General features: G+C 36.7%; 2 protein-coding genes across 3 annotated transcripts; both read right to left on the bottom strand.

Annotated features, from left to right (window-relative positions):
- Nucleotides 1-821: 821 nt before the first annotated feature.
- On the bottom strand, nucleotides 822-4,001 carry LOC109002984 (mitochondrial import inner membrane translocase subunit TIM14-1). The gene is made up of 3 exons (XM_018980921.2): nucleotides 3,878-4,001; nucleotides 2,669-2,847; nucleotides 822-1,124 (listed from the first exon to the last, which is right to left on the bottom strand). The coding sequence occupies exons 1-3, from the start codon at nucleotides 3,878-3,880 to the stop codon at nucleotides 968-970; spliced, it is 339 nt and encodes a 112-aa protein (XP_018836466.1). The 5' UTR covers nucleotides 3,881-4,001; the 3' UTR covers nucleotides 822-967.
- Nucleotides 4,002-8,526: 4,525 nt separating this feature from the next.
- On the bottom strand, nucleotides 8,527-13,468 carry LOC109002983 (protein IQ-DOMAIN 1-like). 2 transcript variants are annotated; one of them, XM_018980919.2, is made up of 6 exons: nucleotides 13,075-13,468; nucleotides 12,466-12,563; nucleotides 11,950-12,306; nucleotides 11,262-11,489; nucleotides 10,306-10,425; nucleotides 8,527-9,571 (listed from the first exon to the last, which is right to left on the bottom strand). In XM_018980919.2, the coding sequence occupies exons 2-6, from the start codon at nucleotides 12,544-12,546 to the stop codon at nucleotides 8,849-8,851; spliced, it is 1,509 nt and encodes a 502-aa protein (XP_018836464.1). In that variant the 5' UTR covers nucleotides 12,547-12,563; nucleotides 13,075-13,468; the 3' UTR covers nucleotides 8,527-8,848. The 2 variants fall into 2 exon arrangements, with proteins under 2 accessions (XP_018836464.1, XP_018836465.1); XM_018980920.2 differs by having other exon boundaries at nucleotides 11,950-12,303.
- Nucleotides 13,469-15,493: the final 2,025 nt, after the last annotated feature.

The raw sequence follows: 15,493 nt of genomic DNA, 5'->3' as shown, positions 1-15,493 counted from the left end.
GACTAGCTTCCTTGAGAGCAAGCAGCTCTTTGGACCCACGCGTTTCATTCATATTTCATGCAGCCCGTGCTACTTACACGTGTAAACAGCAGTTGAAACTTTTTGTCGCTCTCCTTTTTTTTTTTTTTTCTTTTTTTGAATTATTTGTGACTTGAAAAGTTATTCTCTTTAGGCCCATCTATATTATTTACAGGATAACGATAGATTTTTTTTTTTTTATCATAATTTTTATTTTATAGTATATTTAAAATTTTATTTTTTTATTTTTTTTTAAGTATTTTTTTAACATTCTTATTCATTAAGAAAAAATTATAAAAATATATAATTTCATTAATCATTACTTTTTTAACTATTAAATAAAAAAATTAAAATAAATAAAATAAAATAAAAAGTAGTAAATAGAAGATAGAAAGAAAGTAAACTATCATTATCCCACTTTTCATGCATGCATACGGTCGATTTCTGTTACAATCAAGAGTATACCTGTAAGGTAAGTATTATATTATGAAAAATGATAAACTGATCAGTATTTCATAATTATTTTGACAACTATCTAATAAAATATTAATTTTTAAAATTGTTCTTTTTATTTGTTGGATTTGAATTTCATAATAATATTATTTTATGATGAAGTTGTAAACAAATTGTGAAATGTGAAGGAGTGAGGTTGGTGTATCAGTCCTCTTATATTATTCCCCAGAACATAAATAACCAATCTCCTGATCATCGTACAAGCATATATATATATTCATGGCCAGTTGTGGATTAGGGTACGCTGTTTAATTAGGGAGAAGTCTAACCCTGCTGTAAAAAGGTAAAAGGAATGACAAACAGCAGTGCTACGAGATTTCAATTCTCCAACTTCAGGACAGGCACACAGGTCATGGTTCAGCATGAGTTTTTGTTTTGTTTTAAAATGTAACATTACGTATGAGAAAACCATCATCCATGAAACTTCCCACAAATTTTAGAATGCAGAGCCACTACCCTTCCCCTTTCCAAGCATCATATCTTTAGCTTCATTAATTTTGGAAGCAAGGTAATGGCTCCCACCTGCATCAGGATGGTTTGCAACCATTACTCTTCTATGTGCTTCTTTGACCTTGTCCGGAGTTGCATTCTCCCTGTTAAAACCATATGAAAGATTTATACTTTTCTTCCAGTACAAAGGGTGCAAGATAAAGCAAATGCATAACTGGATGGGTAGATTCAACTGGGTTGTGAAAAAATAGCCAAGCCAAGTCCATAACCCACAGGGAAAACAAATTCACACATGACCTAAAATCACCAGCATAAGATTGGAACATTGCTTAGCCCGAGTCACAAAAGCAACATCCCGTAACAATCAAATACAAAAGTCATTTTTGTTTTGCTTGAAACCAGTTCACATTAAACTCCAGCACTTAGATATAAAACCACTTCCATAAGAGAAATACTACTATGCCGCCCTAGTTATACCTCTCATTTTGTCTCATTGATGTGGCACCACCACTTGGTGCCACGTGGTTTATTAAAAAAATCTATTCAAAACAAAATGATGACCGAAAACAAAATGAAGATTGAAACCCTAGGTTCCCTCTACCCTTTTATGTTTGTATTTCTAGTTTTTTTAATAAACTATGTGGCACCACCACGTCAATGGGACAGTGAGCAGTATAACTGGGATGATATAGTAGCATATCTCCTTACATAATTAGATCCTTGAAACAGCCCAAACCTGTTACTATCTCTCCTAGTTTTTGTCTTGTTTAGGCAAAATCTTGAAATTATTGGAACTTTCTAACTTTAGATGCCCCATATCATCAAAGAAATGACATGATAACCTCATTAAGTTTGTAACATCATTGCGGCCTCATTAAGCTTGCAAAATTACAAACTTAACGCATCACAGTTAGTTTATCCCTTCACAACTTGAACTCTCCCTTTCTATGCATTCACTTGATCAAGTAACCACTTTTCTTGGAGTTCCCTAGTCACTTTAGAAAGTAAAATTTACAATGTTATGTCTCTCAACCACTTATGAAATTCTCTAATAACCCTTCCTTTAATGAACAAACATGATCCACATAACATTTTTTCTTCCTTCTTAGGTGCCGTTTGGATAGTGAGTTGAGATGAGATGAGTTAACATAAAAGATTAAAGTTGAATAAAATATTGTTATAATATTATTTTTTAATATTATTATTGTTTTGGGATTTAAAATATTTGAATTGTTTTTTATATTTTGTGCGAAAATTTGAGAAAGTTGTAATGGTGAGATGAGATGAGATGAAACACTTATTGTATTCAAACCAGGCCTTCTCAAATATTAGTTGCCTTGTTGAACCTAGCTTACTCAATCACACAAAAAAGGTGGAAGGTTAACCAATGTAAACATAAGCATGGTCAGGGAGACCAAGAATGCAATTTTAAATGTTACTTTGAGGGATATTCATCGACTAAATTACTTATCAAAAAAAAAATATAAGCATCAACTAAAATTGGTAAATTCTACAGTGTATGTTTAGTTTATTCTGCCCATGGATCAGTTTAGTCCTTAATATTTCGGTTGTAATAAACACCATGACAGTACATGATCCAGAGCGCAACAGTTGCAGTTTCATGGCTCTAAGCATAAATGGGTAATATAGGATTCTTATTTATTTTCAGGAAAGAAGCGATCATTACCTAATATCAAGAATAAGAGCCGCTTCCCTTTTCGTCATTGTTGGCTGGAAACCACCTTCATAGAATTTGCGCATTCTGGGTTTTGGAGGACGTGCCTTGAATGCTTGCCAGGCCTGGATCCCATATCTACCAGCAAGAGCAGCAGTAGCTACTGCAAGGCCAGCTAGAAGTGGTGTAGCCTGATGCATGTCGAGTAATGATTCAGTTCTCAAATATAGCAACACAAAAACCTAATTTTGAACTGGTTGAACAATTTTACATGACTCAAATACAATTAAAAAGGTCCAAGTTCAACTCCTTCTGACTTAGAAATGCTCCAGTTCATCCAAATACAGTGCTCCAGATCATGACAAAGGAGCATTTCACTGAGAAAGGTATTATTATGTAAGAATTGCAAAAGTAACTGGCTTTTTGAAAGCCCCACCATGTGCCAGTCTGTGAAATGCAAATATTAACACACCGGCTTTCTAATTAGACCGCTGTGCTCTATAATTACCAGGATCTTCAAACTACATACATACTAGCCAAAAGAAAAGGTATGAAACCTAAAAAATAACCCTTTAGAACTGCCAGCAAAAATATTAGCAAATATTTCTCGCACTTCAACAGTATTCATCACTTTCTGTGATTCTCTTTATTCAAACAGTGAACTGAATTCTCTTAGTTTACTAATACATGAATCTTGTTAAAGGGCTAGCTTTTCACATTCAGATTTTTATAAAGGAGCATAACCAATGTAACATTTTTTCTTGGATGAATCCAAGTAACTAATGGGACTTCACCCAAATCATGAGCCAAAGTAGTAAAGTAAAATTCTCCTCAGCTGGTCAACGAGAAGTGTAAAACTATTGCACAGTTCAAATTTAACAACCCAATACAGTTTAGTATTGGTTAGATAAAACTCCCAAGAAGCACTATTTCGAACTAGCAGTCTTCTCATTGGAATCAAACATATGGGTCTCCAGCCCAAGTGAGTGTTTGGATGCGCAGAACCAGAGTTCAAATTAGGTTTAAAACAAAAAGGTAAAATACACACACACACAGATGCAAAGCTCTAAACAAAGCTTTAATTTAGTCAAAAGATTCAATCATTTCGAATTTAGAACAAATTAAGAAACATTAAAACAAAGTGCGAAATTTCGTTTTCAGGACATGGTTTGTAAGGTAAAATAAAGCAATGGAGGAGGGATATGATATTTGCTTTCTTACCATGTCTCTGAAATATAGGAGCTTGAAGCGAAGGCTTCGCTCTCATTCAGCTTAGCTTTTGCTTCTGTGCTATGGAAGGAGATGCCGAGCTTGGTTCGTTTCTTTTCTTTCTATATTTTTTTATAATTTATTTTTATGAGCGATGAGCTTGTTTTATTTGTCAGGTTCGGTCCGGTGACCAATAAGGGGTGGGTTCAAGGGTTCAAGTCCATTTCACCGTCATGGATCGTGTGCCTGCTCGCCTCTTGGGCCTATAAAATGGTGGAAAAATAATCAAGAATTTTCTAAAAATAATATATGTTGAAAAAAAAAACCCGGACCCCCTATAGTTAGAATTTGAAAAATAAAAATTATTATCCCCAATAAAATTTATTAACATGACTTCATGCATTAACTGTTTAAAATAAAGAAAATTCTTTTGAAAAACAAATAATTATTAAAGAATAATAATTTACACAAGTCTTAAACATACAAATATCGTGAAAGTTCATTGTAAAAGTATAAACTTCACCATAAAAAAGTATAAAAAAAATTATTTTATTTTAGTAGAGTTCACTTTTTTACAGAGAATTTATGTAAGACTTGTACACTTAAAAGTTTGTATCTAGCCAAAGGCCTATGTGTTAGGGACTCCGGTCTTGTCCCTAACACTAAGGATCATGAGCTTTTCTTGGTGTGGATAATGACTGAGTGACCTTACCAACTTGCTTGGCCTTTAACAAAGGGATGGTGTTTGAGTGATGGAATGATAGTAATGATGATAATCTTGGATAGGCTAAGTGTTTAGGGAAGGCAAAACAATGTGAACAGCTAAGGTTTGTTCTTGGTGGGTGGCTCTAAGTTGATGGTGGCTAGGGTTGAGTGGATGAGGTGAGGCTAGGGTTTCGGGTATGGGGCAACTAGGGTTGCTGTGGATTAGGATGGAAACTTAGGGTTTTGGGGTGCAATGCACTTGGGTTGCCGAAATGGTTATGGTGGAATTAGGGTGGCGAGTTGGAGGAAGTTGGATAGGGTTTGATGATTTGAAAATGGATATGGAAAGATTCTAAGATGGAATGAATCTCTTAGGATAAGTGGAGGATTTGGTTTTGGCTAGGATGGCAAGTTAATGGTTGACTTGAGAGATTTTAGGGAGAGTGATTTAAGGGATTGAAGGTCATTGTCAATTCCTTAAATTAAGGGATTTGAAATGAGAGTAAGTCAAGACTTCTAAAAGGAAAGAATTACCTTATAGGAACTTGAGGTGGGCGGATAAGGTTTGATGGAGGAAAGACTTATGGTGGCCGAATATGGTAAGTGAAAGAATGGAAAGATGGAAGGCAATTAGGATTTCGACTAGGTCAAGGTTTGTGAAGGATGAAGGGCAATTAGGGGAAGTGATCTGTTTATGGGAATTAGGGCAAACACTAAGGTTTGTCGAGTTTTGTATGTGGGAGGATCAAAATGGATGGATGATGTTGTGGCCGAATATCATCAAGAACTCTCAAGAACAATGCGAGTACTATTCACTTAAAGTAATTGAATCAATGGAGAGAAAATGGAAGATCAAATGCGTGTAAGATATTGTATTGATGAATAAGATAGAAAAGATATGAACACTCAAAATTAATGAATGAACACAAGGATAAACATAAACCAACTTTGATTCATGAATTTCACAAAGTTGACAATAAACAAGATAGATTGGATCACACCAATTCACGAACGTCAAGGTGATGATCATCTACAAGGGTTTCATGAACGTCTCCAAAGTAGCCCGAGTGCCTAGTACCGAATGGTGATCTCAAGAACAAAATAATCCGTCCACAATGAAATTTTGCCAAAAGATGTAAATGCAAAGACTAAAAGTCCTATTTATAAGGATTACAACTTGGAAACCTCAAATAGGTCCCTTGAAAAATAAATAAATAAATTAAAATAAATAATAAGCAATAACATAGTTGGTATGGTCCAAGTTGGCCCATGACATGCATGAGCCCATGGGTGGGCTAGGCTGGCCCATGCCATGGGCTATGGGCATGGCTGACATTGTTGGCAAGGCCGCTGGCATGTGGCTGACATGGCCCAGGCATGGCCTGGGCTCTGGGGCTGCTGCAAGGGCAAGCTGGCATGGCCCAGGCAAGGTGCCTGGGCGCTAGGCTGTGTTGGCCTATGTCGAGCGCTGGGATGTGCGCACGCGGGACTGCTACGCTGTTAGGGATCTCGATCAAGTCCCTAAACACTATGATCTCCACGCCTAGGATCTCTTTGAGATGTCCGAAAGCCAGTTCCTCTCCTGCTTGATTCTCGAATAATGATCACTAAGATGACAACTTTGGTATGGTGAGGTTAGGTGTTTAGGCTTGAATTTGTGTATGGGATGGTAAAAAGGATGATGAAGTGTATGGCTTCAATGGTGGAAAGGGGTGCACATCAATGGGTGAAACTAGGGTTGGCGCCACTTTGGGGTTTAGGTTTAGGGTTTGGAAGATGGTGTTGGGCGGCTAGGGTTTGCAATTAGGGTTTGGAGATGGGCGGCTAGGTTTGGACGGCCACAAGGTATTTGACTTGTTTGATTGATTGAGAGATTTTAGGAAGGGTTCCTAAAATCTTAGGACTCAATATGGAGGGAATATGACTGACTATAGGAGTGGATTGGGTCAACTAGGATTCTACACCAATTTGGAAAAAGAAAGTGGGCCACTAGGTCAAATCCTAATATGGCAAGTGATTGCCGAAAATGGGTTTGAAGATGGCAAGGGTCTTGTGTTCGGCTAGGTCAAAAGATGATGAGACAAACAATTTATGGAAAGTGACAAACATTAGGGTTGGTCGAAAATATGGATTGGATGGCTTGAAAGAGCAAATGGATGAAGAACACCAAGATGAACACTCAAGAACAAAAGCAAAAAATACTTAAGAACTTGAATGAACAAAGATAACAATTCAACAATTGATTCACGGATTGCACAAGTGTTGAATAAACATCATATATTGATCAAAAGATAATAACAATGATAACACAGCTTTGATTCACTAATTGTACCAAATTGCAAGAACAAGATAAATAAATCACACATATTCAAGGAATTGCAAGGTAAGATCCTCTCTTTGGGATTCACGAATTTCACCTAAAAAGTCAAAGTGCAATGGCACCGGTTTGTGATCTCTCAAACAATAGTCTTCCCTCTAGAAAATTTGCCAAAAGATTCTAAAGCAAGTGAATAGTATCCTATTTATAAGCAATACAATTTGGAAACCCCCAATAGGTCCCTTGAAAATAAATAAATTAAATAAATAAAATAAATAAACATGATAGTGGTATGGACCAAACTTGGTCGTGGCATGCATGGGCCCATGGTGGGGCTAGGTTGGTGCATGGTGGTATTCGGACTGGTCCATGGCTAAGTGGTGCGACATGGCTTGCTGATGGTGAGACATGTGTATAAGCTGCATGGCCCAGGCTGGTGGCCTAGGCACTGACTCTGCATGGCCCAAGCTGGTGGCTTGGGTGTTGAGGCTGCAAGGCATGGGTTGGAGACATGCGCTGGATGGCATGCCACTGGCCTTGCCTGCAAGGCACGGGCTGGAGCCGTGCACTGAATGGCATGCCTGTGAGGGCATACCACTAACTTCGCTAGTGTGCGACAGGTGGGCTGGGGTGTGCTGCTGAGCGGCATGGCCCAGGCTAGAGGCCTGGGCGTTGGCAATGTCGCACAGTGCTTGTGTGTTGTGCGGCGCAAGGCGCGCGCACATGGCCTTGCGGCCCATGGGCGTGCGCAGGGCCACACGGCTCCTAAGAGTGGGCATGGGCATGAGCATGCGCAATGCCACGCGGCGCACGTCTGTGCACATGGGTATGTGCATGCTAGGATCACTAACCTCGCCAGCCCGCATGTGGGCACCCCGTGTGTGCCATCGAGCGGGCCAAGGCATGCATGCATGCTGGGCGCCCCGTGCGTGTCATGACACGAACCAAGGCATGCTTGTGGGCTAGCCAAGGGCCATGTCCCCATCATGACTAAGGCATGTATGGCAACTCGACGTGGGGGTCTAATATGAGTGCTACCGCCAAGCTGGCGTATTGCGCGCGCTGGGCAGGCTGGACATGCTGGCCTGGTCACCAGCCATAGTGGGGTTTACCACTATGGCCTGATTGGCATAACTCCAACCTCCAAAATGGAAGTCTGGAGTTCGAAACCCTCCTCATTAATAAAAAAATAAATAATTATAATAATAATTATAATAACAATAAACAGTTTGTATCTATAATTATTCTAAAAAACTAAACCCATTAGATTTTGCCCCAGTTTGGATTAGAAAATCATCTCATCTCGTTTCATTATTATAACTTTTTCAAATTTTCACACAAAATATAATAAACAATTCAATTTTTTCAAATCTCAAAACAATAATGATATTAAAAAGTAATATTCTAATAATATTTTAATCAACTAATATAAAATCATCTTCATTCATCTCAACTTATGTTTAAATTCAAACAGGACTATGCCATATATTTAATGGAAATCCACGTTGTTAAAGTAATAGTCTCTGGACTCTCTCGAGGAGGATTATTAGTTGGAGTTTCTGTCTGTGAGATGCCTATAGAGTCTCTGTACACAAAGGTATGCCTTGCATATGTACGAGAACAAGTTTGATTTCCACCGTTTAAAGAAAGAGAGAGGAAACCGCAAAGCATTAAATGAACGTGTTACACCAGGTTTTTGTCACAATCTCAAGAACCCCACTTTATAAAATGAGACAAAAACAAAATGATTAAAGAAAATAAATCCCCACAACATTACATCTATGCATATCAGGAATCATTGCCATAGAGATTGTATCTTCCTCTTCCATGGCATCTCTCTAACAGAAGCAGACTCTGGAAAAGAACAAGATGAAAATGAAGATCAAACTCGCAACCCATGTTATGCCCAATCTTTTCATGTACACTCGGCCTAAACCCACAATTTGTTTTGTCTCCCCCCATTACCTGGTCCCAGCAGTATCGATATAATTCCCTGTATCCGCTCCAATGTCCTTGTTGGAGGTAAAGTCCACCTTAGTAGGGCTGGAATGCCTTCTCAGTCCAACAGGGGAGGCAGAGAATGAGAGACGTTTCTTCACAGAACCGGCCGATCCCTTCTCCGGTGTACCCTTTTTGGCTGGTCCTAATGGACTTGGCAGGCGGGACCTGGCCTTTGCCGATTGTGTTGGTGCCATGTAACTTGGAATTGTAGGTGAGCTAGCAAGACTCTCGTCATCCCTCACTGATGAACCTCCGATGCTATGCCGGCGGCAACGATCTGATTGGACACTGAGCATACTCCTCAAGTCATCATCCCCACTCCAGCCACTCCCCTTGGGACTATGTGTCTTTCGTCTCCCGGTTACTGATGATGAAGGTGGTGCCTTTGAAGGGGGAGTTGAAGGGGATTGGCGGCTAGGAGGTCGGCTTGGTTTTTTTCCAATAACAGAGGGCTTATTATGCTGGTTAAGATCACGACGAGAATAAGCTTTGGTGATTTCTCCAACAGAAATGGCACGGCTTGCAGTGCTTTTTACAGATACACGGTCACTGTGATCCATCACACTTTGGTTCTCCCATGGACGGGCTGCCATCCATCGCTCTAACCAACTCCAACCCCAATGAGGATTGTTCGAATCCATAAATGTTGAATTTGCGGATTTCGAAGAAATCTTCCACATTCGCTGTTGGAAAAATTAACATGCAGTTTAGATTCCATGTCTGAATTTGCATTAGATTCCATAATATTTTTCGTATGCACGTGTAAAAGAACATAGGCCTAGTGTAAGACTTCAGCAAGTATGGCCATTGATCAGATAGATACAAGCACTTGAGACAATTGTTAAGCAAGTATGGCCATGGATCAGATAGATACAAGCACTTGAGACAATTGTTCAGACAAGTTTCACTCTTAAAATATACTCAAGATAAAATCGGATCACCATGGCCATGGATGAGTGAGAAATTCTATTTAATAGAAGGCCCAAAAATATCAATATCACCAGAACACTTGAGAGTTCACGGACAATGGTGGTTCTGATCGTTCAGGAAGTTAATACAAAATCAACATCACCCTCATGCTGATGTTGGGTTCAAGACTCAGAAAAGTTCCCTGACCATCAGAGTTTGTAGAAGCATTCAAATCTCCCATGAAAGAAAATCACTCAAGTTAATTCACCGTACGTAAGAGATAAGTTACTTGTGTAAAACTGAGTAATAGAAATAAGATGAACTGAAGGAGATCCTAATAGAACCCTTTTTCTTTTTAAGCAAACAACAAAAGCAGATACCAAGAAGAATAAATTGATACATATCCACTCTGGTAATGGAATCCAAAACACACTTGACCCTTACTGGTCATCAAAGTTCAGATTAGATTTTTAAAGTTTTCGTAGGATAAAAGGGGAAGAGTCTCTACCTGATGGGAGAATGCATAAGCCAATGCCCTTTCTCTTCGCATAGTAGCTTCTTGCCTGATCTGTAGTTTTGCTTCAACTTGCTCCTTAGATTGTGTGCTATCATCCCAGTCTCCTGACATCTGTTGCAGAAGTGTTAACACTTCAAGGCTTCAAGCAGTACAGTATAAAATCACAATTGAGAAGTTCCTTTTAAATATAAATCAAAAGAAAAGCCTCAACAACATTGTTCCACCATATTGAGTTTTTTTGATAAAATGTATACCAGATACTGCCTGAAGAAACATTCCCACTATCCAAAACATCTTGCTGAGAAGGAGGAGAGGGGGGGACCAACAGGCAACAACAACAGCCAAGGATTGGAAATTTCTTATCAAACAGCTGGGAGTCTGAGACCAAAAGAACACAGACTGGCCAAATAATAATAATGAAAAAGGCTTGTCATTTAGCAGTCTGTAACATTTGCACTTGTTAATTGTTATTATATTTCTGGTTGTAACACAAGTCGTGTGCCTTATTCTCTTTAAGAAATGATATTTGTAGTCGTGGAATAAGCAAACATCGCGCAATCTCCTTGAAAAAAGTGAAATACAGGGCCCACATGGAAAAAAAAAATTAATTTTTTAATAATAGATCCTATATTTTTCAAAGCGATTGCGCAATCTATATGTAGCATTAATTTTCTTGTGGGGGAAGGGGAAAAGAACCCATGCAATTTAATATGTAGGAAGGCATAATCGTACTCTCAACTTTGAGCAAAATCACAAACAATTTAATCGATTCAGCTTCAAGCCAAAGCAGAAAAGAAAACACGTACTCGCTTAATATTCACAAGTAAAATAATGGAACAATAAAAATGGCATGAGGGAAAGTTTATGTGGCCAAAGAACAGTTGAGTTATGCATTCAGTAAGACCTCGATTCCGCTCTATAGTGACTTAAATAGGGAAAACACTTACAGAATTTCTTAACTTCTGAAGCTCTTTATCACGTTTCTGTTGGAGCTGCCGCTGGAGAGCCTGGTTCTCCTCCAACATTTGATTTCTCCTTGCACGAATCTGAGACTGCACACGAGCTAGAGTCTGCATGTATTCTAATGTGGTGGCCGCTTGGCGGTTGACAGATTGTCCTTTTATAAATGATTTCAATCTCACCAATCCCCTTAAAGCCCGCAATGCCCTCCTTGCCTAAGAGACCCATTAGGAAAAACCATTACATGTTATATACAGCAGATTTATAATAATTGCATGATTTTAGAGAACACATGGTTGCAATTAGTCGCAAATCACTAGATATTGGCTCCTTTAATAGAAAAGAATGCCCCCTTTTTGCTCTAAATGCTGCAAACACTGGAAGAGAATATGGAATGCAATCTTGAAATTTGTAGTACAAGTTGACAAAAATGCTGGCAGCCAATGCCACAAGCTGTACAGCTTTTCCCATAAAAGGAAATCGATTCTCAACCAAGCCATTGCTTCCAACAATGGCAGAACACAAACAACTTAAACAATCAGAAATCACGCAAATAAGTGCACTTAATCGCTCCACATTTGCTAAAGCTAATAGATAATCTTAATTTAAGCATCGTCAATAAAATGGGAAAAGATCTATACAAATCATTGTGGTTTATCTAAGAAGAACCCGTACCAAGTATCCACGGAATGCAGTCTGAATCATGACAGCTGCAATTTCCTCTTCCGATTTTCCAGAAGAACATGTAAAAGTAGAGAGCCGAACAACCTCTGCAGCAGCCTGAACAGCTGCAGCAGCCGCTTCTGCAGCCACAGCGGAGGCGATTGCCACCGAAAAAGCATGCTTGTTCTGTTCATTCTCGGTTTCGGTCAACTTCACATCTTCTTCAATGGAAGCCGAAGGGAGAGGATCAGGAATAGCAGGAGCAGGGGGAGGGGAAGAAATAGCCAAAGCAATTTCTTTGGATGAAGAAACTGGAGCCCGTTTAGTGAGCTTCCCAAAACAACCTTTCCTTGGTTTGCGGGTTTTCTGCTAAAAAGATATAAGATAGTTTTAATTATAATATAATATTTGCTGAGATAATTGGAACAAAATCTAATTGCAGAAATCAAAACCATGATGTTTGTTCTGCATGCGGACTCAGATAATAAGAATGGATAAAAATTAAAAACCATAAAAAAGGGACCAAACCTTCTCTTCCTTTTCCTCGAGTTTAAATTTAAAACAGAAAGCTTTCTTCAGTGCGGAAAACCAGACCCCTTTCTTCTCCATTCTCTACTTATTCACCTCTGGAAAATCAAATGAAAGCATAGTTTCAGCCCCTCATGAGTGCAAATTAACATAATTTCCAATGCCTACTACTACTACAATCACATGAACCAATGTGAGACATGTAAATGAAAAGAAAAGAAAAAAGTTTATGCATCAACTTGTACAGGGAAACAGCCACGACTCATAGATATATAGCCTTTAAAACTTCGGATACAGATCTATTATAACACACACGACCAATCAACCCTATTAAAAAACCATTGATGTGAAAGAGAGAAAAACAAAGGACTAATTAGAATTAAGAGTCTAAGATACATCCAATCCAACAAATGGCGCAAGACCCAAATGTCGGAGTAGCAAGATTTTCGCAGAAAACAACCAATTCATATCAAAGTTTCCAATTTATTTAGATAATTCTTCGGACTCGCCCACTTAAAGAGAGAGACACACACGCAGAACCCACATAAATATGGACAAGATGGACAAATAACGTTAACAAAAACGAATCAACACAAAACATTCTAGTACCTCTGCATGGAACTCCCAGATCTCTGAAGATTAAGAAACTCTCTTTGTCTCTCTCTCTCTTTCTTCGCGAAAATATCCAGAGGACTTGATGATGAACACGAGTCTTCTGTGAACAAAGTACGAGAGAGAGAGAGAGAGAGAGAGAATGGAAAGAGGGGACCAAATGATCTTCCCGAAGAAACCTTCAATTGTGGGATATTGGAACAGTAACAACAGCTTGGGAGAGGTTGGCGAAGGTTGTGATTTCTATTTTTAAGATTTTTAACAACGGCAACTACAGCAACTTCAACTGCAACGACAAAACGGCCTTTTGCTGTCTTTGCTTTTGTTTCTTTTGGTTTACTTCCTCCAATAACAAAGTTTACAAGGTCAAGGAGTAGTTATTCAAAGATAGTGATGTTCCCGTTTCAATTACGCATCCAACAGGAGGGAGTTTCATGTTTCGGCTACGTAAATACCTTTGACGAGTCTATTTATATAAAACCGTGTGTTTGCGCAAAGACTGATCGATACTGCTATGCTCGGAATTAGAGTGACGATCTCACTCACAGACACAGACCACAAGTATGGGATAAGGCATAGCATGGAACATCCTGGCAAAGGTGGGCTCAGCTGGACCAATGATGAAACATAATGACAAAGGTGGTTTTTTTTTTAATTATTATATTCATAAATCGATAATATATATAATACATCGTCTATATCATTTAAATAACAAAATTATCGATGACACAAAATACAATTCGATTAAACACCAAGATTCGTAGGATCTTAAGAAATAGAAGAAATTGAGATATATTATTATTAGTGAGTAATGTTAAGTATAAAGTATAAAGTCTTAAATAAATAAATTATTGATAGATCTTTTATAAAAAAAAATTGGATAACATTAAAAAAAAATTACCTTTTTTAAGATAAAGTCTATTTTAAAAAAAAAATTGTGTAAAATTTGTGAACTCTTACAAATCATTTATCATTAATAATATTTTCGAAAGGCGTGTGTTTGGTGGGAGCTTTATTTACATCACATGTTACCTCCTTTGCTCAGTGCCTCAGACCAATTACCAAAAAGAGAGCTGGGAAAATGTCCAGAAAAAGTAAAAAGCAGAAAAGAAAAAAAATTGTACTGGCCCTCACGTGACCGTTTTGAAAGCTGAGTCCGAGACTATTTTATGTGAAAAAATTGTATTCATCATTTTTATACGAGGATTAAAGTTGTGTTTGGATGTTGAAGTGAGTTGAGTTGAGATGATAAAATATTATTAAAATATTATTTTTTAATATTATTATTATTTTAAGATTTGAAAAAGTTGAATTATTTATTATATTTTGTGTTGGAATTTGAAAAAGTTGTAATGATGAGTTGAGATGAGTTGAGAGGAGTTTGACAACCAAACGAAGCCATATGTTTTTTTATATGTTTTTTTTATAGTTATTTTTTATAAAAAAAATTTTAATATTTTTAAATATTTTAAAAAAAATTAAATAAATTTATAATATTATAAAAAAATACTTCCTTAATCATAAAGTAAAAAAAAATTATTAAAAAATACTTTCTTAATTACTAAATAAAATTAAAAAATAATTTTTTTACTTCATAATTAAGAAAATATTTTTTAATAATATTATAATTTTCTAAAAATATTTAAAATTATTAAAAAAATCTATATAAAAATAATTGCAAAAAAAATACATAAAAAAACAAGGGTTTTGCTACACAACCTCCACTACACTCCACACTCCACCTTTTTTTAATTTTTAAAATTTTTAAAATTTTTTTAAAATTTTTTTTTGAGTTTATTTTTTAAAAATTATTTTAAATTTTCTATTTATTATTCATATAATAAATATTTAATAAAAGAAAAAAAATAATAAAAGTTAAAAATAATATGGAGTGTGGAGTGTTAGGAGGTTGAGAAGATTTATTCAAAAAACAAATGGTAGAGCCAGCAGTGACTCCCAGTGGGAGCCACCAACGATGGCTCTATTATTTTCTTTTTTATATATTACAAATATTTTTTTATATTTTTATTTAACTAAATTTATATTATATAGATGATGGATAAATTAATTAATTTAGTTTAACAATAATAACATAAATAATAAATAAAATAAAAATATTTTGTATATTTTATATATTTATCCATTTTCTATCAAGAAAGTCAGCAGTCGTGATAATTGAATTCATGTTTAGGATTCGCATTTTCTTTTTTAAGAAATTATTTTAAATTAACATCTTTTTAATTCTGAAAAACAAAATTACATCTCTCCAATTTTATAATCCGGTCATTTTTCTATATAAAAAAAATAATACTACTTTCACAAACTTTAATACAAAATGCATCGCAACAAATTTTGTATCTCAACAACTTTCAACTCTACTCCACACTCACAAAGTTACGTAACGTTTGGATATTGA

Source organism: Juglans regia, chromosome 12, assembly GCF_001411555.2.
Source record: "Juglans regia cultivar Chandler chromosome 12, Walnut 2.0, whole genome shotgun sequence".
Classification (NCBI taxonomy): domain Eukaryota; kingdom Viridiplantae; phylum Streptophyta; class Magnoliopsida; order Fagales; family Juglandaceae; genus Juglans; species Juglans regia.
Note: the sequence above shows the minus strand (reverse complement) of the source record. Positions and strands in the feature narration are given on the sequence as shown.

Bases quoted from the DNA above. Each gene is read 5' to 3' on its own strand.
- LOC109002983 (XM_018980919.2), bottom strand. From the start codon at position 12,546: ATGGAGAAGAAAGGGGTCTGGTTTTCCGCACTGAAGAAAGCTTTCTGT. The intron at 12,307-12,465 runs GTTTGGTCCCTT...ATATCTTTTTAG, and splicing joins TCGAGGAAAAGGAAGAGAAG to CAGAAAACCCGCAAACCAAG. The intron at 10,426-11,261 runs GTAAGTGTTTTC...CTTCTGCAACAG, and splicing joins TTCAGAAGTTAAGAAATTCT to ATGTCAGGAGACTGGGATGA.
- LOC109002984 (XM_018980921.2), bottom strand. The intron at 1,125-2,668 runs GTAATGATCGCT...TGGTTTTAACAG, and splicing joins GCTCTTATTCTTGATATTAG to GGAGAATGCAACTCCGGACA.